We start from the raw sequence: 24,663 nt of genomic DNA, 5'->3' as shown, positions 1-24,663 counted from the left end.
AGCGGAAAAATTATGAAACATTTAATATATAAAATAAATAGATGACACGTAGTATGGATAATGTTTTTATTTTTTTTTAGTGATATCACAGAAAGGTGTCAAGACACATGGGAATCCTTGAATGATCAGGCAGAAAACATTTAAGAGGGGATAAAGCACACAAAAAAACCCTTTTAGTTATAAGTCATATAGCGAGGGGTGGCGCTGAACTTGGCGTAGGATTTGATGACCTTGTTCACAGCCTCCAGAAAGTCTTTCTCTGTGGCGATTTTTCTACGAGCTCTGATGGCGAACATCCCTGCCTCTGTACACACACTGCGAATCTCAGCACCTGAGAGAAGAATGTCCTGTTAACTATAGCTTGCTGCAACAACATTGTTGAAAGCCTCCACATATGCGCCAGTTTAAACCTATGCAAATATAGTTATTCAAATTGTGTGCTATTTGCAATGTTTGTCAGTAAGAACTCACCCGTGCTGTTAGGACAGAGACGTGCAAGAAGCTCGAAGCGGATATCTCTTTCCACACTCATAGAACGGGCATGAATCTTGAAGATGTGAGTACGTCCCTAGAAACATTGCATTACATCCATCAGTTCAGAATGATGTTATATGATCCCCGTCTATTTTTAGTAAATGGTTGCTATTGTAGCGAACACTTACTTCCAAGTCAGGCAGGCTGAACTCAATCTTTCTGTCCAGACGGCCAGGTCTCATCAGAGCAGGATCCAGGGTGTCTGGTCTGTTGGTGGCCATCAGGACTTTAATGTTTCCTCTGGGATCGAATCCGTCCAGCTGGTTAATCAGCTCCAGCATAGTTCTCTGGACTTCATTATCTCCTCCGGCTCCATCATCAAAACGGGCACCTATAAGAGGGCAGCATAAGCATAGTAAGTGAGACTTCACTGAGATCATACAAAAGCTGTTGTGACTGAGATGTTAAATGGATAGTCCACCCAGAAATAAAGACTCAGTCATTCATTCACCCTCATGTTGTTCCAAACCCGTATGAATGTCGGTCTTCTGCTAAATGCAAAAGAAGAGATTTTGTAGAAAGTTGGCAACCAAAGAGTTTGGTTCCCTTTGATTTCCATTGTATGAACAAAAAAAAAAATACAGTGGAAGTCAAATGGGAACTAAAACTGTTTGGCTACCAACATTCTTCAAAATATCTTCTTGTATGATTTTATTCTGTGAAACGTATAAGATATTTTAAAGATTATTGGTAGCCAGACAATTTCAATTCTCATTGACATTCATTGTATGAACAAAAAAAATATGACGGAAGTCAATGGGAACTGAAATTGTTTGATGATAGATTAAGTTTTTTGGGTGGACTACCTTTTAAATATAATAAAACTTCTAATATTATAGTCGGGTCTGGATTATAGACCCCCGAAGGAAGCTGAAATTATCCGATCCTGACTGTAGTATTAGATTATTGCAAATAGAAATGTTTTACCTCCAATGGCATCAATTTCATCAAAAAAGATCAGACAGGCTTTCTTGGTCCTTGCCATCTCAAACAGTTCACGAACCATTCTGGCACCCTGGGTTAGACACAAAAACATGGTATTATATAGATCTCACTAGCACCTTTAATTCACAGCTTTCTTCTGAATAGAAAAAGCACTTACCTCTCCAACATACTTCTGAACAAGCTCGGATCCGATAACTCTTATGAAGCAGGCATCAGTGCGGTTAGCCACAGCTCGGGCACACAGGGTTTTGCCCGTACCGGGGGGCCCGAACAGCAACACACCCTTCGGAGGCTCAATACCCAGGTTCACAAAGCGCTCAGGCTGGAATTAAATAGATGGAGGTTGATTATATAAACTATGTAGTATCTCAAACATGTATACACATATAATACCTTTGTTTATTTTTAACAGGTACATTTGGATGCACTTATGACTCACATGGAGCAGAGGGGTCTCAACCACTTCTCTGAGCTTCTCGATCTGCTCTTTGCAGCCCCCAACATCACTGTAGGTCACATCAGGCTTCTCCTCCACCTGTTAATATGTACAGTACATCATTATCCCTACAGTATTGCCTTGATGATGTACATCTTGATACTAAGCAACCTGAGCTGTTTCGTACCTGCATCATTGTGACAGTAGGATCGATTTTTGGTGGCAGGGGAATATGGATCTGATACTTGTTCCTGTCAACACTGTTAATAGATACACAATACTCCTTTAGATTAGATGCTACTCTGTAACATCCAGAAATGAATGATCCATCATTTCCTGCTTACCCAACCCTCATTCCTTCTTCAATGTCAGTTGGAGCGACCTGATCACTCAGGTCCACCACAAACTTGGCAAACTGTTTCACATTAATGATATACTTTGGATCCTCCGAGTCAGCATTGATTATCTTCGTGCATCTATGAACAAATAAAAAATATGCAGATTAGAATCATATAACCCCTTTATTACATAAACTCCCTTTCTTATTTTCAGCATCATTACTCCGGTCTTCATTGTCACATGATCCTTCAAGAAATTACTAATATGCTGATTTTCTGCTCAAGAAACATTTCTTATTATTGATATTGAAAACAGTTGTGCTACTTAACATAACGTTTAGGAAAATAAAGTTCAGAAGAACAGCATTTACTTGAAATAGAAATCTTTTGTAACATTGCATGTGTCTTTACTGTCACTCTTGGTCAATTTAATGCATCTTTGCTGAATAAAAAAAAAAGAATGGTATTGTATTCCCAGCACATAATCTATTAATTTTCCAATAAATCTGAGGTTAACCCAATAACCCTACATGTTTTTGTCCTCCTCTCATACCTGGCCACTTGCAGAGGCTGCTCACTCTGTAGAGTCTGTTTGTCTGCAGCCAGATCCCATAGTGCTGGAGGAGCCAGACCTGTATCAGACTCTTTAATACCTGTTAAGACACACATAACACAGCATCAATGCATTTGTTTTGATTTTAACATGCAGTGATAGTGATCCACAAAACTAGTTTCCAACACCACAATGACAGCACACTTACCAGTGAGCTCATTTATTTTCTTCAGAAGCTGTTGAATATCATCCTCTACTTGTTTAATCTGTCTGGAATACGTGCTTTGGCCCTATTCACAAAAAAATAACAATTTATATTAAATTAAGTCTGAATGCCAAACCAGGCATTATTCTGTGGTAGGAATAACGTTACTTACATAGGTTTTCAGGAGTGCAATATCTCCTTCATCCAAAGCTGAAAAATAAAACAGATCAAGATCAATAAATGAGATATGCATATGCCATGCCACATGATAGATTACTAAATTACCCAAATCAGTCAAGATAACTAGTCAATTAACGTGTTTATTATTCAGTAAAAAGTTTGTTCAGGGAAACACAGACTTTACCTAGTAATGAGACATTCGACAACTCATTATGAACGTGCCAAAGCAAATAGGTGGAATAACAACAATGAGATAACATTAAAATTGATTTAGGTTAGACGATTCGGATTTTGTTGACAAATTGAAACTGTTGTGCGGCTAGTCAACAAATGCTAACTTGTCTGCTAATTCGTTTAATTTAAATTTCAACCGAAAGTCATCGCAAATAATACCTCGAATTGGTTTGTCCTCTTTTTCCTCTTCTTTAACTTTGCGCTGTTCGGTTCCTAAATAATCAGGCATGACTGCTTTCTTTCTTTCTTTGAAATAGACTCGGTTAACGACTGTAGAGGCGAGATTACACAGCAGGTTTTCAGACGACACTCAGTAACAGCGCTTTTGTGTTCCGGTGCATTAGGGAACCGGAAACTGAGTTTACATTTCAAAATAAAAGTTAAACCCCCACCCTCTATATTCTTTATATTGAGCCAAAAATGTTATGGTCATACATACAGTAAGAGAGCTTTTAATTACTTATGTAACGTTACTTAATTTTGCATTTGGCTTCTTTGGCTTGACTGCACTGGCAGGACACATTGAGGGACTCTTGTTTTAAATCATAACCCCGCCTTGTTTGCCTTTAGCCATGTTATTGTTTTTATATCACACATCTTCCACGGAGGGATTAATATTTGGTCTTTATAGTAAGTAAATTATTTGGTTGTCTTTTAAATGATATATACCTCGCAGTAAACACCTTGCCTTCTGTTATCGTATTTCTCTTAAGCTAGTTAACTGGCTAACTTAGCTTCAAACACTGGCTGCATTTTTGGCTCTTCCTTGTCGATGTCTGAATAAATACATATTTCTTGAAATATTATGTAGGTCTTTGTATTTATTAGCGTATTGAGTACATGTATAGCCAGAACGTATGAAATTTGTCTTAACCTTCAATGAGGCATAAGAGTGATCCACAACTAAATGTTTTAATTATTACTAATACTAATAGGATGAATCTTTCCCTTTTCCAGATCCAAGAATGCATCCATCATACCAATGCCTTAAGTGATCTGTGCTGTCAGGTAAACAAACATGTCTGTTTCTGCTCAAGCACAATGGTATATTATATTTTAAATGCAATAACATTTCTTCTGTTCAGCATTTGACATAAATCTATGGTTTAGTCATTCAATTTGAAATGCAAGTACATTTCTTCTCTTCAGCATGAACGACATGAACCTCAGCCCAGTGGGCATGGACCAGCTCAGTGTGCCCGTGAGTGCAAGTCACCTCGGCCTCCCCACATCCCCAACCCACAATCCCATCACAGCTCAAGGTCAGAACTTAAATGCTTCTTAGATGTATTTGCATGACATTTGTTTGGTACAGTGTGTGAAGTCGGGTGTATGGAGAGGTAACAGTAACACTATCTGGTTTTATTTCAGGCATGCCAGTCGCAATACCCAGCTTGGGTCCGTCACTTGGGCCTCTTCCTTCTGCGCTGTCCCTGATGTTACCCATGGGTCCTTTAGGGGACAGAGGTGTTATGTGTGGCCTTCCAGAGAGAAATTATACATTACCACCTCCTCCATACCCGCACCTGGAGAGCAGCTACTTCAGACATATCCTTCCAGGTAATGTTACAGAAAACCTGTTAAGATTCACTTTAAACCAAAGGCTGACAATCTTTCCAGACCTAGGGATTTTTTTTATGAACTAGCATATCTTTACAAACTTTGCAAGGATCCTGGATTCATTGTGCCACTTTATTGTCAAACAGAGAGAGAGAGAGATTTATGTTTGTTGAATCACTCAAAGACGGAAAAATAAATAAAATAAAAACAGTATTAGACTATACATTTTAAAATGTGCTTAATTTGCTCTATAGCTTTATTTAACGCGCGCACGTGTGTGTCATATAACATATATTACTTGTGCGAAAATACATTTTAAAATAAGGTTGAGAGCAAATTAATTTTTATCATTTATGTTGACAGAATAAATTTTTATTGGATATAATATTTCTGCCAACAATACATTTTATATAAAGCTATAGAGCAAATTAATCACATTTAAAATAAAATTTTAAATCTAGAATTTTTTAAATTTTAGATTCAAGTAAAACTTTAGATAATAATCTACATTTTTATAAATTCTGTATTTTAAAATGCATTTTATATATGTTTAATTTGCTCTAAAGCTTTATTTAAAATGTATTGTTGGCAGAGATATATCTATGAAATAATTTATTTGTGCTAAAATACATTTTAAAAAGCAAATCAAGCACATTTAATATTCATTTAGAATTTTTGTTTATCAGATCACTGACCCTGTGCAGTACCTTCATGGAACCCCAGGGGGCGTAAAATCTATTTAATATCTGTGTTAGTACACCAATAAATCAAATGAATGAAATCTGGCCTTTTCTTGTCTCTTTAGGTATTTTGTCATATTTGGCAGATCGTCCCCCTCCCCAATACATTCATCCCAGCAGCCTTAACATGGATGGGACTCTTTCCGTATCCAACAACAACCCCTCTGGCTTAGACCCGTACAGCGGCCCTGGTGGCCCTCTAGAACAAGGCCTGGTGACCTTAGACATACGGCAGGTTGGAGGCCAGGCTGATCTCCATCAGGGAGGCTCTCACGAAGTGCAGCTGGATGCCACTGGACTAACCATGGAGTCACGTGTCAGTAGTCCGATGTCTCCTGATGGAATGGAAGAGGACTTGGCCACCATGGAAGGTGTTGTGGCGGCAGAGACCCAGCAGCAGCTGGGTTCCAGAAATCAGCGTCATGAGGGTTTGACAGGTGTGGATTCTTCAGGAGGTGTTATGCCCCTGCATGGAGCAGGGCTGGAGCTGATGGACCAGGAGCACATGGGCGGCCGAGTAGGAACCAGAACTGCAGGAGCGGGCGGTCCAGGGACGCTGGGTGAAGCCTTGCACTCCACTGGAGAACTGAACTCTGGGGTGGTTAGTGTGGTGCTCACGGGGGCCATGGCGCCACAGACTCAACTAGAAACGGTATCTCTACACGGACCTTCAGGTATGGGACTCGAGCCTGTCAACGTGTCACCCATCACTGCAGAAGTGTCTCTTGGGCCGGACAACAGCCTGGTGCTGGTGAACTCTACTTTACAACTAGAAGACTCAACATCTAATAAGGAAAACATGGCCACTGCATTCAACATATGTAAGTTGTGTTTGCAACTTGGTGATTTTGAATTATGCAATGTGTTTCGTTCCAATATCATGCGTTTTATTTTCATTTAGGGTGCACTTTATGTGAGCAGTCATATCCTTCGGACTGCCCTGAACACGGACCAGTCACATTCATCCCAGACACACCCATTCAGAGCAGAGCCCGCCTCTCTCTGCCCCGCCCCCTGTGCCTCCGCATCTCTGTTGCTGATGAGCCTATTGGTAAGTCAAGTTTTGCTTTCTTTTTTAAAGTTCAGTCCTTAAACACTGAAATTGTCAATCTGGCTGAGTCTGCATATATTAAGACTTCTGAACTATCCGACAGAAACTGATGCTTTGTGTACAATTATTAAAATATAATTATTAAATAAATAAATAATCACTAATATCAGCCAATAATCTACATGGTACCAATCAATTATGCACCTAGTTGTATAGCATCTTATTGCTGGTAAAACTCCTTACTATTTTCCATTTTTTTAAGATGTTTGGGTGAATGACATTATCAGTTAGTGGGAATTGAAGTCCATTTGCTTTTGAAAATTGATTGCATTTTTTGTTTTCTGCAGGGGTGTTTTCTAGAGAGACGATACCCTCCAGGACCTGCTTTGGGCCGATGGTTGGACAGCACTGTAGCAGTGTAGAACTTACAGACTGGTCTGACAAGGACACCCCTCAAATATGGAAGGTCCTTGCCACATTTCTAAATATATGTGAATTAAATTGGCTAAACATTATTATTTCTTTAATCTTTACTTATACAAGTTTGGGGTTAGTTTTTTTATTTTTATTATAAAGAACTTAATACTTTTTTTTATTATAAAGAACTTAATACTTTTATTTAGCATTGATAATAGTATAGAAATGTTTCTTGAACACCAAATCAACATATTAGAATGATTAATGGAAATGGAAATTGTTGTATCATAGTTAAATAATATTAAATATTTCACAATATTACTGTTTAAAAAATAATAATTGCAGCCTTGGTGAACATAAGAGACTTTTGCATAGCTAAATGGCCCCATCTACATATTTTATTCACTATTACACTGACATATCATGTTGTAATCCTCAGAATGGTGTTAACAGTGTCTTTAATCTAATGTAGATGTTCCATAACGATATCCAAGAGTTCTGTATTGTGACGACAGATGAGCATGAATGCAACTGGATGATGTTTGTACGGAAAGCAAGGTAACAGCCTCACTTTATTCTTAAAAAACTTTTCCCCATGTCACTTAAATCAGGAAGCTCTATATTGAAAATCATGCATGGTATGAAAACAATCAGGTAGTTGCGAACTAAAATCGACTCTATTTGCAGGACAACAGAGGAACAGAATCTCGTGGCATATATTGACAACGGGAAGCTTTATTTCTGCACATCTGGAGAGATTCTGCCAGATCAGGAGCTGCTGTTTTATTTTAGCAGGGACTATAGCAGACAACTAGGTGGGACTTCCTCCAGCGTGTCCTAACCAGGAAGATAACTGTACCGTATGTCCATATATGATCTATTCAATGCTGCTATGTCTGTATCTTTTCAGGTGTACCCAGAGTGCCAGAGGGCCAGATATGTCATTGTGGAAAAGAGTGTGCCTCTTTCACAGAGTTTAAATCTCACCTCAGCAGCCATGCCCAGAGCCATAGCCCCACACAGGACCATTCCGCTCACACTACTCACAGCCAATCCCAGTCGCAGGAGAAGGTGATCAATGAGCCGTCCCGGTCCGCTTCCTCCCCACAATGGCAGTGCCACTCAGACGTGAATGAACATTCCAGCAGCAACGGGCACGGTCGCGAGAGGAAGTTTAAATGTAGCATGTGCACACGAGCGTTCACTACGTCCACTAAGCTAAACGTCCATTTCATGGGCCACATGGGCATGAGACCACACAAGTGCAGCTACTGCAGCAAAGCCTTCAGTGATCCCAGCAATCTCAGAAAACACCTGAGAATCCACACAGGTACATGTGCATGTCTAGATGTTGTTTACATATGAAAATTGCATTTTAAAAGGTTATAATCCATTTTTAAGTCAATATGAAATAAAAATGGATCTTACCTTTTTGAGTTCCTTTTTTTTTTATTCAATCCAAAGGGGAACAAAGGGATTCATAAAACGTAATAACAAGCTATATCAATATAGGTAATAATAATTTTTGAATGCCAGTTCATGATGTTTTTTAATTAACCACTGTTAGCTTGTTTTTAATTAGCCGAAGACATACTCTGTCATCATTACTGTTGTGCTCATAAAATATATTATATTTTTTTATGCTGCAGGTCAGAAGAACTTCAGGTGTACAGTATGTGGGAAGTCTTTTACTCAGAAAGCGCATGTGGAATCTCATATGGTTATACACACTGGTGCCAAGAACATTAAGTGTGACCATTGTGACAAGATGTTTGTGCGGAAACAAGATCTCAAACAGCACATGTATTCACATTCACTGTAAGGCTGTATTTCATATTTTATTTTAAATATATATTATAAATATAATTCTAAATAATTCTTATAATATATAATAATAGAACATATAAGTAATATAAATATTACAGTAACTAATCAAATCCTGATGAATAAACTCAAGCCCTGCCCTACATTATTTTTCTTGTTGAATAATGTTTCATTCTGAACTTATTATGTGACTACGGATATGAAATGGGTTGATAATGCTGTTTCATGTTGACTTTAATAATCTCCATTATTCTAATAGCAACCTTGCTTTTTTCTTTGCTTATCTTTTCTGAATTTCAGAGACCGCCAGATAACCTGCCCAAAGTGTGACAAACAGTTCTTGAAGACCGACCATCTCAAAAAACACTTAAACTCTCACGACGGGAAACGGGACTTCATCTGTGAAAAGTGCAACAAGGGCTTTCTCACTAAATACCACCTCACACGCCACCTCAAAATCTGCAAGGGTCCTAAGATCGGTCGAGGCGCAGCGCAGGGTGAGGATGGAGAGGAGGAGGAGGAAGATGATGAGGAAGATGATGAGGAGGAAGAGAGGGAAGTTGAACGACAGATCAATCCAGCCAATGAGGAGGAGTGTGGAATAGGCATGGGAGGATATACTTCTGAAAAAACAATGTAACTTTACTCTTAACAAACCAAGCCATGTCTAGTCTGTTTGTCCTTTTTCGTGTATTCTTGTTCTGCCCAGCAGCCTTTTATTCCTGTTGCCAAAATTTATCCTTATGTCACCTGGCCAATAGAAATGCAATTAGATTTAAATGAGAAAAATTATGCCTTACTTGTTTTCAAGTCAACTGTCACAGTTGAATGGATAAATCACTTGTCTAAAAATTAACTAAAGACATTGTCTTTTTGTAATATATTTTTTTTGTTTTGCTTAAAATATTTGTTTACAGTGCACATTTTTGTTTTTTTGTTCAACGTGTTAGTTTGTTCAGTTAGCTTGTTCACAGTAGCCATGCCTTTTCTATATTCTGTATTTATATTGTAAATAAACGAATATTAAATTTTACATGCAAACATCATTCATAATGAAAATAATATGCATTAAAATTATTGTTTCTAAATGAATAGTTATTATATACTAGTCTATAATGCAAATGAAAAGCAGATTTTTCTCGTTTATTCATCAGGATTTTATTGGTAAATGTTCAGTGACGTAACGTTAAGCCTACGTCGCTCCCTCGACACAAATCACGTTAAGACCGGAGCAATCGATCCAGAGCTTCACCCCCTTTTCTGCACAGGCTCGGAATTGTTCTGTTGAAATCTGTCTATGGTTGAAATAGCTCGTGGTTAATCTATCTTTCACCATGGCAACGTCTGTGAAGCTGAATACCGGGGCAGATATGCCCATCGTCGGGCTGGGCACGTGGAAGGTAACGTTAACGTTACGGTGTGGTTCATTTTATGAATGATCGTGTTACATTACATAAGTGCATTCATTTAGCTGGAACGTTGCACGGGGAATTCATGGCCAAAAAGTTTTTAAAATGCATGTAAAAGTGAAATTAAAAAGACGCATTATTAGGATTTAACGTTACACGAGGCTGCAAAAGTCCGAAATGAATCGTCAAATGTTGCGTAATTTAGGAAGTTGCCTGGGCGGTTATGAAAAGTTTAGTTGTTTTACGATGTGAAATTACGGCCAATAAACTACGTTATATTGAGCAAGTTCGAAATATGAATGTTTGTGTCTAGAGAAAGTAGTTTGATCATAGTGACTATGCAAGTTCACTGATATCAGTCCTGCGCGTGTCTTTGAACTGATAACATTCAGTAAGTCTTTTGTCTAGTAAGTTAGATAAGATGAGATTTTGTGAGGAGAATTTATATTAAAGTGACTAAAGAACAAATAACTTTGTTCTTCATAGGGAGAATCATGTTGGAAAACACTATAATACACAATCAGCCGTTTTAGTGCACTGCTTTTTCTTTTGTTTTTAATTTACTTCCTTTTTTGTAATTTCCTTTCCGCTTTTACTCCTATGATTTTCTGCCTGTTACTTTCCCTTATTTTCCATTCATTTTCTTTCCCATTTTCCCTATTATTGCCATTTTTTCCTTTCCTTTCTCCCAATTATATATATTTTTTCCTTTCCTTTCTCCCATTTATTCAATTTTTTCCCTTTCCATACCTTTCCTTTTTTTTTTTTTTTTGTGTCTAAATTGTGTTGTATTGCCTCCAGTCTCCTCCAGGTAAAGTTGCAGAGGCTGTGAAGGCAGCCATCGCTGCGGGTTACAGACACATTGATGGAGCCGCAGTGTACAATAATGAAACGGAGGTCGGAGAGGGAATTCAGGCCATGATAAAAGATGGTCTGGTAAAAAGAGAAGAACTGTTTGTGGTCAGCAAGGTATGTCAAGCTGCAGCATTTACCTCAAGAATTTGATTGACAAGTGGAAGGTTACTGCTGATATAGTAGCTTTATGACACTGCATGTCATTTTCATTCACAGCTTTGGTGCACCTTTCACGAGAAGGCCTTAGTAAAGGGAGCTTGTCAGAAGACTTTAAGTGACCTAAAACTGGACTACCTGGATCTTTACCTGGTTCACTGGCCAATGGGCTTTAAGGTGATTTTTTTTAGAATCTTTTTTGAGAAAGTAGTCAGAATGAAACTCCTTCTCTAAAGTCCTGTCTGTCACTCATTCATGTCTAGCATTCAGTGTTGATCTCTATAATGAAAGCTAAGATCTCACCGTGACACCATTCAGAAATGCATTGTCATCATTGCTTTTCAGTCTGGGTCAGACCAGTTTCCATTGGACAGTGAAGGGTTAACCATCAGCGATGACACCAATTTCTTGGACACCTGGGAGGTAAGAAGACTTTTTTTTAGATCTTAAATCTTTAAAAAGATTTTAAAGTTACCTTTCACATTCATTTGTACGAATTAATCTGTTTTACATATACTGCATCATTATAAGAACTGCTTTACATTGTAATGCCAGTGTATATTGGCTAACCTTTTTAGCTCTATTTAATTAATTATAGTTATGGCATGATATTTGTGCTGTAGGCCATGGAGGAGTTAGTGGATGCTGGCTTGGTCAAGGCCATTGGCATCTCCAACTTTAACCGAGAGCAGATCGAAGCCACCCTGAATAAACCAGGACTCAAGTACAAGCCTGCCAACAATCAGGTTGGTACCGGTACTCTTTAAAGGGCGTCAGTGGGGTTTAATTGGACAATTACAGATGGACCAAGAAAGGTCAACATTTATCCAGAGATCAGCATTTCGCCTCCAGCAGCTTTGTAATGCAATTACTCCTTTAATTTCCTGCTACTTGTCCAGAACAGGGACAGTTATTTGTCTGGATATAGCCTTAAAATATCATTAGGACACTGCTTGCTTTGTGGTTGGCAGGCATAATGATTATTTTGGGGCAGGCTTTTATTACAGGGAAGACATGAATAACTTTTTGTATCAATAATATGATATTGAACTTTTAATATGTATTTTACGAATTTAGCACATAGTTAAAGACACCTAATAAAGTGGGACTACAATTTTTGTAACTTTAAAAAAAAAAATTCTTTATAGAATTTGATGTATATATATTTTCCCTCTTCAGATCGAGTGCCATCCATATCTGACCCAGGAGAAGCTGATTAGCTTCTGTCAGTCCAAAGGAATCACAGTCACTGCTTACAGTCCTCTAGGTTCTCCAGACAGACCTTGGTAGGCAGCCGTTCCCACATGTTGATGCTTTGTTGCATGTGACATTTATTTGTTGCGAAGGTTTAAGTTGCAGTTGGTGACTTTATTTGTTAAATGAATAACACTGGACTTTGTCTCAAACTTAGGGCTAAACCTGAAGATCCCTCACTGCTTGATGACCCAAACATTAAGGCCATTGCAGAGAAGCACAAAAAGACAACCGCCCAGGTAAGGAGACTGTCATCTTAGTTATGTCATAGCTTGTTACTGATTCATATAATAATGTCAATTTGACATCAATGTACAGGTCCTCATCCGCTTCCAGATTCAGAGGAATGTCATCGTCATCCCCAAGTCTATCACACCTCAGCGTATTCAAGAGAACTTTCAAGTAAGTCCGTCATCAGAGGTCATGGAATCACAGTGCTCCTTGTATTTTTATATTTTTTTGTCTATATTCACAGGTTTTTGATTTTGAACTGAATGAGGATGATATGAAGACCGTTATGGGCTTCAACAAGAACTTCAGGGCTTGTCCAATGCATTGGTGAGTATGTTTCACAGGGTTCCCAAGGTCATGGTCAACCGGGAAATATCAGGAAATTGCGCTATGGAAGTCACAGAAATGTATTCAATATAAATTATTCTATTTATGGTCGGTTCTGAAATGTGTTATAAACTAGAAATTGCTGTTAGGGAGTTCAATTTCTGTTAAAGTTATTTTAAAAATCAGCATCCAGTAAAAGGGATGATATGAAAATGAAAGAAATACTTTTTAATTGTGTAATAATAATATTTTATTATAATCAACAATGACAATTTATTTATCATTAAACTTAATGTGATTCTCTCTACATCTGTCAACGCAGGGGTGTGAAGCACAAAGACTACCCGTTTAAGGCCGAGTATTAAAAGAAGACAACTCCAAACGTGCTGTTTGATGAAAAGAAGTTCCTCTGTTCCAGGGAATGCTGTTTTGTCATTGATCAATGTGAAAATGCTCTTCATTTTGCATTACGAAACTTGTTACTGAGAAACCAGGTTAATGAGAAATTTCCTTACCAACCTTGATGTGTGATTTACAGGTTTGCTTCTAATGAATGTTTTTTTTTTTTTTTTACTATAGACATGGAGGTTAAAATTGTTAATGCATTGACAATTTTAAGCTGTTACTACTTTATTGTACACATGGAAATGTAAAAAGGCTCATGACAAAACAACCCAATTAATCATAATTAAATCTTTGATAAACATTTGCACTAGTAACTTTTTTTTTATTTGAATAATGTCACACATTTAGCACAATTGGGCAGATAACAAGAGAAAGTATTGGTCCTGAGAATATTTTTTTTATATATGCACACTCCTTGTTTTCAAAATGACAACAAAGCACTTCCAGTTTGTAAGAGCAGCTCTGTTTACAATATATTGATGTATGCTTCGAAAGCCCAAATAAAGCTCTGCGTCAAACAGCTCTCTGGCTTATGTTTTTAAATGTGAAGTAAATCTTTCTCATGTCTTTAACAACTCGCTTGACCTTTACATTTAACCACATTTAGTCCCTTAAATTGCTGTTACACTTCAATAAATGCTGATAATGTGGGTTTGCTCATCATAACATACTTCATTCACATATTTCATTTATACCCAATGGGAAATGCAGGAGTCATATTTAAAATCAGTTAATATGCAAACAGGATTTACTAAAGCTTTAGAATTCTGCATTCAGTGGATAATCCTTATGCTTGGAAGCCCTGCAATAAAATGGTAAAGGAAGATTTTAGTTAACTTAATACTACACAAGCGGATACAAAGTCCACTGCAAATGTTGTTCATAATGATGACTCACCATTCCAGCATAAAAGCCCTCCAGTTTCTGTTAAAACTCAGTATAGTGTTCATCTCCTCTTTACTCAGGTCAAAATCAAAGACCTGCAGGAATAAAAGAACTATTATATTTAGTGTATGTTAACCATCATAATTGATCAGGTTATTCTTGTATATCAGTACTGGTGCAACATGTAGGAGGATACATGCAAAGTACATGGTTTAATTAAAATGAGAGTACCTTGAAATTCTCTTTGATTCGGTGGGGGTTTACAGATTTGGGAATGACCACAACATTCCTCTGCATGTGGAACCGGATTAGGACCTAGAAGAAAAGTTCCCTGTTTAGTCTTATGATGGAGGAATGCATTTGTAAAAGTGTGTAATGCAAATGTTTTAAGGGTCGTCTTACATTTAGCTGACAAGTTGTACTTCTCCTAGGTTGATTTATACATAACATGAACTAACATGAATAAAAAAGCGTGTAAGTTTACACCTACCTGTGCTGTGGTTTTACCATGCTTATCAGCGATGGCCTTGATCTTTGGGTCCTCCAGCAGTGATGGTTCATCTGCCTTTGCCCTAAAGAAAGTCAAATCTGTTGTAATGTACAGGCCAATACTATATTTTATATAGATAGAGAAATATATAGTGTTAGTAAAAGTTTCATCTAAAAGTAATGTGTTATAATATTGCATTACTCTAAAAAGAAACTAACTTTTTATGAAAAGTTACAGAAAGCCGTACAAAACATCTCTTAACATTATGGGTTACCTACAGCACAACTCTTTGATTTGAATGTTGAAATTAATGTTTTTTTTGTTACTTTTGTACTTTTTGTCTGTTCCTGTGCACGCATGTCTAGGTGACTATGTAATGGAGAAGAGAGGATTTTAATTCAGTAGTTTAAAAAAAAGTTTAAGCAAATTATTTAAATTGAAAATTAACATGCATTACTAGTAACTCAAATATGAATGTGTAATGTTTATAAAGTAATGCATTACTTGTCATATCAAAAAGTAATTTGATTACGTAATCCAGGTTACTTGTAATGATACCCCTCTCTCTCTCTCTCTCTCTCTCTCTCTCTCTCTCTCTCTCTCGTATATATATATATATATATAATTTATATTAGTTAAAGAAAGTACTTACCATGGTCTGGTTGGAGACCCCAGAGGACTATAAGCAGTGACTGTGATTCCTTTGGACTGACAATAGTTAATCAGCTTCTCCTGAGTCAGATATGGATGGCACTCGATCTGGAGGTGAAAAGTAATTTTTGAAAAGACTTTGGCACTTGAAAAACAAAGTCTTGATCTGTTTTAAATTCTTCAGATGTATTGCAACCAATGCAATACCTGGTTGTTGGCAGGTTTGTACTTGAGCCCTGGTTTATTCAGGATTTTTTCAATCTGATCCCGGTTGAAGTTGGAGACACCGATGGCCTTGACCAACCCTGCATCCACTAACTCCTCCATTGCCTTTGTGAGAACAATTTAACACTAAAGTAATCAGAAACTTTTCTTTGATCAACTATCAAATGTGAGCCTGAGTAACAGGAATCTCACATTCTTTTTGTTTTTATTCTACTCCTTATTACCTCCCATGTTTCCAGAAAGTTGCTGTTGTCTGGAATTACATGGCCATCCTTATCGCATGGGAAAAGCTCCTTTCCAGGCTGCCAATTTGAATACACAGATCAGCATAAATAAAAATAAATGTAGCATATAGCATAATATAAACAATAAGTTCTTGTTTAATACTACCTTAGTGCCCATGGGAAAGTGCATTAGGTAGAGATCAACGTTGTCCAGTTTGAGGTCACTTAGGGTCTTTTCACAGGCTCCTCTTACCAAGTGTTTCTCATGGTAAGTGCACCACAGCTTCAAAAGATACAGGATTTAGTTTTGCATTTGTTTATGGCCAAAGTCCCTTTCACATGATGTATTTGTTAATCTTTTTTCTGCAATATTTATTGTTCAATCATGTTCTAACCATGACTTGCATTTCTGTTATTAATTAGGGCATGACGTAACAGTGTATTATAACACACAACAATACATGTTATATAAATGCACAACTGTGTATGATCTTTGACATGATTCATGCTGTGTGAAATGACAAGGCACATGACTGGCCTTATGAGACCATGTTTCCTGTCATGTGCCTCTGAGACAAATCTTTACATTAAAATGTGTTACTACCTTGCTAACAATGAAAAGGTCCTCTCTCTTTACCACTCCTTGGGAAATCATGGCATGTACACCGTCTCCAACTTCATTCTCATTTTCATAGACAAGGGCCCCATCAATGTGATGGTAGCCGGCCAGAATGGCTGCCTTCACAGCCTCTGTTACCTCACCTGGAGCAGACTGGAGCAGGTTTCAGAATTTTAATATTAAATCTTATCTTAGTAGTCTTTGCAATTATTATAAAATCTCTCAAATTGAAAAAAGAAAAAACAACAACGATCAAGTGAAAAGAAAAGCCTAATTATTCATAAAATAATGGTTTAAAATAAAAGAATAAACATATAGTGTTTAATTGGCAAACAACATTAAAAGCAACTGCATAAAAAACAAATATTTACTATAATTAATACCATACATAATTAAATTGTACTGCACAAAAAAAGAAAAAATGTAAATACTCACCCTCCATGTTCCCAGTCCAACAATGGGCATTTTAGCTCCATTATTGAGAGTTACAAATGTCATGGTGACTTGTACGATAGAGCACTTATCAGATATAAAATAAAGCACTTGTTAGTCTGCACAGTGTCGCAGATTTCTCACTCTGCAGCAGCCTATTCTTCTGAAGCTTGCTTATTACATAGACTTCTATGTGGATTTGATTGGTCATGTCTGGAAACGCCCCTTTTAGAGAATGGTGCAGTTCCTCAATCTTACCATCATTCCAACATAAAGCAGACTTGCTTGCAGTTCAGAAAATTACAAGTAAATAAAATGTTTAAAAAAAATCTAAACAGTTTTGAGATTGTTATTGATTTTTAAAAAACGTGAATGATATGATATATCATGTATAATTGTAACAATTACATTCTGTACAGTATAACACATTATTTATTTATTTAGACAGTTTTGAAATTGTTTATGATTTTTAAAACATGAATGACATGATATATAACTGTGATTATTTTGTATAGTATAACACTTTATTGGTTTATTTTCTATTTTATTTTATTTATTTAGACCGTTTTGAGATTGTAATTTTGTACTATTTTTTTTATTTTATTTTATTTTTAAGCTTTACTTTTCAAACTGTATTCCCAGTTGCTACCCTGTCAACTCATAGTCAACCCTGAATAGTCATAGTCAACCCTGAAATCTCCAAAAAGTGACTAGTAATTTAATTATGCGTGGTAAACCGTAAATCAACCAATCTTGTACAACAAAAATTAGCGATGTAACATGCAACTCACGAGATGTGCACTTCTTTACTTCAATGGCGGTTGAAGTTAAATTACTACATCATGAATACTGGATTCGCTAAACAAGAAGAGCACATAGGTGATAGTTCATATTCAGCAAGTGTTTTAATCTAATTTTCTTTCTCAGATGTTTGAATTAAATCTTTAGATGCATAACGAACAATTGTTTGTTATAATATTTAGACTGAAAGATCAAACATACCCTGATTTTATGCTATAATTTTATTTTGAATGCCTTAAAATTACTTTGTTCCGGACATAATCCCTCTCTCCGCCCTGCACCTCTTGGTCCCTCCTTTACGCCTCATATCTGCTTTTATGTGGAGAACTGAGCAGCAAAAGGATGTGATGCATTATAGGATGCCGATTCTGGCAGATTTTGTTACATTGGTGTCAGAAGCAGTCACAGAATTGATCTTAGACATGGAGACATGTCAAATTCCTAAAGTCACTGCTTAAGCACCACAAGAACCTTGGACATCTAGATAGATACCAAGAATTTGATCAAGTCTGTTACATTAGCTACCATTTATAACGGTTGTGTTCCATATTGTGATAACCTCCACTGCATTTTTTTCCAGTCTCTTGTCAGCCCATGTGTAAGTGAAGTTCAGATGTTTGACTAAAAGACCCTGGAGTCAGTAGGAGCATCTGAATGTACAGAGACTCAGGTAGGACAAGGTGAAGATGGAGAGCCTGCAAGAGGTTCTGGTTTGGATGATTCTAGGCTAACACTTCCAGAAGACCACAGATCAACAAATGGTACTAAAAAATCTCAAGAGGAGCACTAGTGACTGATGCTAGAGACTGCGGTCTTTAGCGTTCTTGTTAGCGTGCCTGCCTCCTACACTCTGGATTGAATCCTGCTCGGAGTGGGTTGAGTAGGACTGGTTACATTTGGTGCCGTGACCCGGATGGGATCTAGGTTTAGGGGGGGTGAGTGTAACGGACGTAGGCCAGTAAGAGCAGAGCATGTAAACCTCACTCCCCCGATCTTAAGAGGCGATCTAGCGACTGGCGCTAGACGCTGCATTCTTTAGCGTCCTTATTAGCCCGCCCCGGCTCGAATCCTGCTCGGAGCGGGTCGTGTAGGACTGTTTACATAATATAAAGCGTTTGTGAATGATTAAGGTGATGACATTTTCTGTTGCAGATGGATCCTCTCACACCTTCTCTTGTTTACAGTGCCCATTCAGTCCTCAGGAAAGAAAGCCCACTCAATTGAGGTAGGAAGTGATACTGTTGATCCCTCTTTACAACAGCTGCCACATTTTTGGTAAAATGTACCGTTTCCCATGCTTATTGAAAGCCCTCCAGCTCACCCACACCGATGAGCGTCCTTTTCTCTGTCTGGTATCTGAATATGCCCGCAGTTTCTCCCATTCTCAGGCCCTCCGTCGCCATCAACTCGGTTATATGCCCAAACACCTACAGACCTATCAAATAAAAGATTACATCAGACAACTGTACTGCGGCCATATTTGTGTTCTTAGTGTAAAATGACTGTCTGTTAGTTCTTACCGCCTCAAGATCGAGGCACCTGCGGATTCACTCAGAAGAAAAACACTTTCGGTGCATGGACTGCGGAAAAAAATTTCAAGTCATATCATCTGAAAGTGCACTTCCAGACTAGAAAAGAGGGGGAGGGGAGTGCATATAAAATACCATGGCCTGCAGGTTATGTGACTGGGCTACACTTTTTTTTCATGTAGGCCTATGTTCTCATACAAACAGGAAGTTATAATAATGTGGTTCATGTAATGTTTATATCAGTGGTCAAAGCGCAAAAAGTGCATTCAGTCAACAGACGTTTTGGGACATATCAGTTAACATGTTCAGTGTGGGGCGCAGTCTTAAACTAACAGGTTAATTCAGCATATTACAGTAATGTTTATATTATAACATTTATTTCCAAAATACATAAAGGTTCTGGTTCAATTACAAGTAGTCATATGCGTGTTTTGCTCTAACGCCAAAAGTAGACGCTCGCGAACTAAGTAGCGAAAAAGTCTTGTTCAGGTGACGAGGTAACCATAGCAACCATTTACAGTCAATTATCACTTTTGTTTTAGATACAAGTTTACCTCAAATAAGCATGAAGGACATGGTTAGCTGATCAGGTGTGTTCAAGCTACTCTACAGGGCTGTGGCCCTCCAGGAACGGAGTTTGACACCCCTGGTTTAGATAGTTGGCGGACCTCGACAGACTCTCCCTCGAAAGTAAGTTTGTCAGCTTTTTTATACGTATTAATATATTCGTTGCACTACCTGTACCATCCGCCAGGTGACAGCAGCACAGCGGCAATAGAATGTGTTCCACGCATAGACTGTAAAAAAAATAGGTTCCACAGCACGTGCTGACTGTTTGTCAGCAGTGCAAGCCACTCTCAATAACAAAAACAAGCAGAAGGGAACTTCAGGTATGTAAACATTATTATTTGTACGACCATCTTTCAGGCTCTGGACATAGTTTTTAGTTAATATCACCAGCAGATGATTTTGAAACTCAAAATCATACGCTACTAAAACCATACTAAATCTATTTCCTCAAATATCCTCAAATATTTCTGTTTGGGGTCACTCTGACCCCAGCGAAGAAGAAATGCTGAAAACTCCAATAAAACATAGGCTATCTAAATAGACAAACTTACAGTTACAGGTTGCTTTTAGCATTGTTTATTTCCTGCTGTTCATGACCCCGAAAGCTGGTTCCTTCTGGGTTTTAAAAGCATTTCAATGCCCTGTGTAAGCTGTGATTCAGAAATCCCAGCATGAGGAAATGCATTGTATTGAAGGTTTATACTCTAAGGCCCCACTCAGAAGTAATGTAGCACTTTCCATGAATTGCTTCTCCCGTTGAGATGTTGTCATGTTCAAACTTTATGTAAACAATTTTTTGTATATATATATATAGTCTCTCATGAAGTCATATGCTAGGAATTATAGTGCATGGGTTTCTTTTGTGACACTTAAATGGTGCTTTTGCATCCTTTTTAAAGTTTAAAAATGTGTGTACCCCTACAGTTTTTTACTCTTTCTTTTAGTTTCTACGGCGAGATGCAAGCTGTCATTAATCATAGACTCCCAAAAGCAAGATTCCTGCCTTTCTTTCTTTTTTTTTCTCCCTCACAGAGAAACATTAAATCAATATAGCTATATTAGAACACAAAGCAGCAAAGGGCAGACACTTGTGGGTGGTTGTTTGGAGTCCTTTGGTCCATTCACTCTGTAAGTGTTTCCAGCTGGGATGGGAGAGACCGGCGCCTGCCCAGCTGCTGCGCACTGACCTTCCACTTACAGCAGGAGTCATTTTGCAAGAGGAAATTTTACATTAACTCTGCATTTGCAGGCTATATGTTAGGCTAAAATCTCAAATCAATACGCTTGCATATGAGGATTTTATGAAAAGTCAATAATTTAGCCTTGACTTCCTCTAAAATCATCGTAATCAATGATATAAATGTAATTTCTGTATATGATCGAGCTGGATATTATTAACCACACAATACATGCGATTCTATTCAAGTTGAGCTTTAGGATCCTTTCTATTGTATGACTAATCGCAGTGCAGAAGAGTTTCGATTCATTTTGAAGGCCTGCAGTTCTCTAGAACACCATAATGAGTTTCTTAAAACACAAGTGAATGAAAAGGGGCACCTCAGTTTTAAGGGACAAAAAGGCTATTTAAACGTTTGTCCAATTTAATTTGAACTCGTCCGTATCTTCGGTTTTCTGTCTTCTCTTCATTAGCTTTACAAAACTGTGGCAAACACAGGGGGCACCGTTCTCTCTCCCTCCATTTGTGTTATCTAATTTCCCTCCTCATCTCAAACAATCAATTACCTGGCTGAAGTAAGCCCTTAATGCCTTTAGCTGGAAATTGCCTTTGCGCCCATGCAAGCCAAATAAACCAGATTAGCCAGTGGTGATTGAATTCCGTAGGGCGAGACCCGGACGAGGACAAATTCCCTCATCTGCCGAACTCCTGCAGCATTCAGCTGATAAGTCTGGGTGAAAAGCTCACGAACCGTGTCCCTGTTTGTGTGTTTGCTTTGTTTCAGAGAGCGGATTCCAGACCCTATCTGGTTTTCCAGGGATTTGTTAGTGAAGAATTGAGGACAGACGTGTGACGACAGAAGTGAAGGTGTGTGTGTGTGTAATAAATTATATATAAATATATCTTGAATTAAGATAGAATTGAGTTACATTTTAAAAAAAGTAGATTTTTATACCAGACCTTATTTTTGATTCAAAGCATAGCCTATACTTTAAAGTGGCAATTGCTAGTGAACACTGCAAAACCTGCAGTCGGAATATCAATGATTTTAATTGGAGATGACATGCAACGCTCACATAGAATTTTTTTTTTCCGTCTGACCTGGCAGCAGTTGCAGTCATGTGTCAATCTGTTCTGCATGTTCAAGTGGCCCTCAAGACATCGGATGAATAAACAACACACACCTTGACACAGAAACTCTGTAATGTGGTCAGTCACTTTACTGCAGGAAATATCAGGTCTAGAGGTGTAAATATTTCTGGCATTGTTGATTTCAATTACAGTTCTTAAAGTCTGAAATTGTTTTCTAGTTGATTCAATTTAATTATTTCGTAATTATTTTGAAAAATATGCTGATGGCAAAACTACAAGTATTGTCAAAACAAGCACACTTTACATTCACGGCCTCAAGTTTTCGGATAAAACATGAAGATACATTTATTTTTTAATCCAATAAAACAGGGATAACTAACACAAAAAGACATTAAGTAGACTATTAAATATGTATAATTGATTTATTATGTGATGGAAAAATAACCAATAATTAAAACATAAATGAAGCCTGTTATTTATAGGGGAATATAGATTATCTTTAAATCAAACAGGGTTAGAATTAACACCTACGTACTGTATTGATGGCGTATAACAAACAATGAACAAATCGAGGCTTGTTAAAGCACATTTCAAATACATTTTTATTGTTATTTTCCATTTTCATTTTAGTTGAAGTTTGAGTTAACTACGATAACCCTGCCAGAATATGCATAATCATTTTCAATTTGAAAAGACAAGAACAACTATTAATTTGCTTTTAAAATGCAGCAAATCAAGGCAGTGTTAACTTGTCTTATTATCAATTATTAACTCTGAAAGTGCATGTTGCATTTAATTTTTATCATCAGATCAATGCATCACCCCGACATGATTGTAAAGAGCTTTGGGTGTACAATATATGAAAAATGCCTCATTCATTTTTACAGGCCAAATCAAGAGGCTTTTACATATGTTGTTGCCCCAGATGCGTTTGTTTGGAGAGCATCTACGAACAGGTGTGGAAAGCAACAGTGAATATCCCATTTGTGGCAATATCAGAAAAGATAAGAGACGTGCTGGGAAAGGGCACCACTGAAAGACGCTCAAACTGGGGCAAAGACAGTGTATCTCGGTTTTAGGAAGTCATTAGTTCGGAATGGATTCACATCCGATCAAACATGGTCCCGTGAGGGTCATTGCCTTTATGAGTTGAATGTAACTTCGGTGTGTCTAGTGGGCTTTGTGATATTTAATAGCTCTTCCGAGACCATGCATGATGAAGTTTTAATGCATACGTAAAGAGCCCTGCCTCTGCCTAATGAGCTAATCCGTTTAATGCTAACTTTCACACCCACCAAAGAATCGCTTCCAGTCTCCCCTCAGACGCGAGACGGCGGCAGGACTATAAATAGACCTTTAATAGATTAATGCAGTTTCTGTGATTTGTTGTTGAGGTCGGATCCAAAGCTTTCGGAAACTAGTGACAAATGAAGGCGATTTTCAGATTATGTCCTGTTGTCTCATTTCCTTCCTCTAATTCTCTCATCTCTTATGTCTTTTTTTATCGCTTTTTATTGCTTGACTTTTTCTTCTTTTTTTGAGTTTCACACCTGTGCCACACATTTCTCAGAACTTTTCTTGTCATCTCTCCGGCTTTAATGATGTGACTCTCTCTTTCGAACTCTCAGACAGGGCCGGTGTGCCAAAGTGCGTCAGTCGGCGGCTGTGCCACTTTTGTGGCCTAGGGTTCCATGTTCAGACAGGAAGTTCAGAAATAGCCGGTCACACAAACTCATTTGAGCTGTGTTATCCCCTCAGAGACAAACTTCCAGCCCTGGAACCAATTAGAGCAGGAGGAGTCTCTCCACCAGTGAGTCCACCAGAGGTGCCTTCGGTGTGAAGACAGAGGTGCTGCTACTGTCGTTCCTCTGGAGGAGTCATCAACAGCACCTCTGTTCTAAGGTGAGATGGACAACTTTGGAGAGTGCTGGGTCTCACTTTTCTTTGACTGGCTGGCGTGTGAAAGAAATGTAAAGGGGTCTTACCATGAGGAATCACATTTTCCTTTGAGATAACAGAATTTGCTGAACTATAAAAATATACAGGACCATAAAAACCATAGAGGTTTCAGAGGACATGTCATGTACATATCAGTATTAAAGGCACAGCAGAAAAAAGGCTATAGTCGATGTGAGAGGATGGGAAATGATCATGATGTAACTGTCTGTAATATTGTTGAGTATTCATTTATATGTTTGTTGATAATGCATGTTAATTTATATAACTTGAAATGTATTAGTGGTGTATGTAAAAAAAAAAAAAGAACCTAGATTCAAAAACTTTTTTTGTTCATGGTTAGTTCTTGATACCTAAT

At 37.7% G+C, this 24,663-nt stretch overlaps 4 protein-coding genes and 1 long non-coding RNA gene across 8 annotated transcripts; 3 read left to right on the top strand and 2 right to left on the bottom strand.

The window, feature by feature from the left end:
* Positions 1–43: 43 nt before the first annotated feature.
* psmc2 (proteasome 26S subunit, ATPase 2) lies at positions 44–3,833 on the bottom strand. Its single transcript, XM_079622843.1, has 12 exons — positions 3,585–3,833; positions 3,184–3,221; positions 3,015–3,096; positions 2,807–2,906; positions 2,260–2,391; positions 2,103–2,175; positions 1,919–2,014; positions 1,637–1,801; positions 1,462–1,549; positions 663–865; positions 472–568; positions 44–331 (listed from the first exon to the last, which is right to left on the bottom strand). Exons 1-12 carry the CDS (start codon positions 3,652–3,654, stop codon positions 174–176), a joined length of 1,302 nt encoding a protein of 433 aa, XP_079478969.1. The 5' UTR covers positions 3,655–3,833; the 3' UTR covers positions 44–173.
* Positions 3,834–3,981: 148 nt separating this feature from the next.
* On the top strand, positions 3,982–10,050 carry prdm4 (PR domain containing 4). The gene is made up of 12 exons (XM_079622836.1): positions 3,982–4,055; positions 4,383–4,433; positions 4,575–4,687; positions 4,797–4,985; positions 5,791–6,546; positions 6,627–6,776; positions 7,124–7,242; positions 7,666–7,751; positions 7,881–8,008; positions 8,104–8,523; positions 8,843–9,011; positions 9,318–10,050. Exons 3-12 carry the CDS (start codon positions 4,576–4,578, stop codon positions 9,655–9,657), a joined length of 2,469 nt encoding a protein of 822 aa, XP_079478962.1. The 5' UTR covers positions 3,982–4,055; positions 4,383–4,433; position 4,575; the 3' UTR covers positions 9,658–10,050.
* Positions 10,051–10,211: 161 nt separating this feature from the next.
* akr1b1.2 (aldo-keto reductase family 1, member B1 (aldose reductase), tandem duplicate 2) lies at positions 10,212–14,176 on the top strand. The gene is made up of 10 exons (XM_079622850.1): positions 10,212–10,417; positions 11,228–11,395; positions 11,498–11,614; positions 11,783–11,860; positions 12,061–12,183; positions 12,617–12,723; positions 12,849–12,930; positions 13,010–13,093; positions 13,167–13,249; positions 13,572–14,176. Exons 1-10 carry the CDS (start codon positions 10,352–10,354, stop codon positions 13,612–13,614), a joined length of 951 nt encoding a protein of 316 aa, XP_079478976.1. The 5' UTR covers positions 10,212–10,351; the 3' UTR covers positions 13,615–14,176.
* An 18-nt stretch (positions 14,177–14,194) lies between these two features.
* On the bottom strand, positions 14,195–20,707 carry akr1b1.1 (aldo-keto reductase family 1, member B1 (aldose reductase), tandem duplicate 1). Of its 4 annotated transcripts, none has more exons than XM_079622853.1 (12): positions 20,632–20,707; positions 19,502–19,561; positions 19,303–19,416; positions 16,734–16,901; positions 16,296–16,412; positions 16,130–16,207; positions 15,888–16,010; positions 15,682–15,788; positions 15,030–15,111; positions 14,771–14,854; positions 14,552–14,634; positions 14,195–14,456 (listed from the first exon to the last, which is right to left on the bottom strand). In XM_079622853.1, exons 4-12 carry the CDS (start codon positions 16,782–16,784, stop codon positions 14,414–14,416), a joined length of 768 nt encoding a protein of 255 aa, XP_079478979.1. In that variant the 5' UTR covers positions 16,785–16,901; positions 19,303–19,416; positions 19,502–19,561; positions 20,632–20,707; the 3' UTR covers positions 14,195–14,413. The 4 variants fall into 4 exon arrangements, with proteins under 4 accessions (XP_079478979.1, XP_079478978.1, XP_079478980.1 ...); XM_079622852.1 differs by lacking the exon at positions 20,632–20,707 and adding an exon at positions 20,065–20,204; XM_079622854.1 differs by lacking the exon at positions 19,502–19,561 and having other exon boundaries at positions 20,632–20,648.
* LOC307003952 lies at positions 20,316–24,598 on the top strand. Its single transcript, XR_013798895.1, has 3 exons — positions 20,316–20,400; positions 22,042–22,124; positions 24,108–24,598. It is a non-coding gene; the product is annotated as an uncharacterized lncRNA (long non-coding RNA).
* Positions 24,599–24,663: the final 65 nt, after the last annotated feature.

The sequence above is a fragment of the Phoxinus phoxinus genome (assembly GCF_949152265.1).
Source record: "Phoxinus phoxinus genome assembly, chromosome: 9".
Taxonomy (NCBI): domain Eukaryota; kingdom Metazoa; phylum Chordata; class Actinopteri; order Cypriniformes; family Leuciscidae; genus Phoxinus; species Phoxinus phoxinus.
Note: the sequence above shows the minus strand (reverse complement) of the source record. Positions and strands in the feature narration are given on the sequence as shown.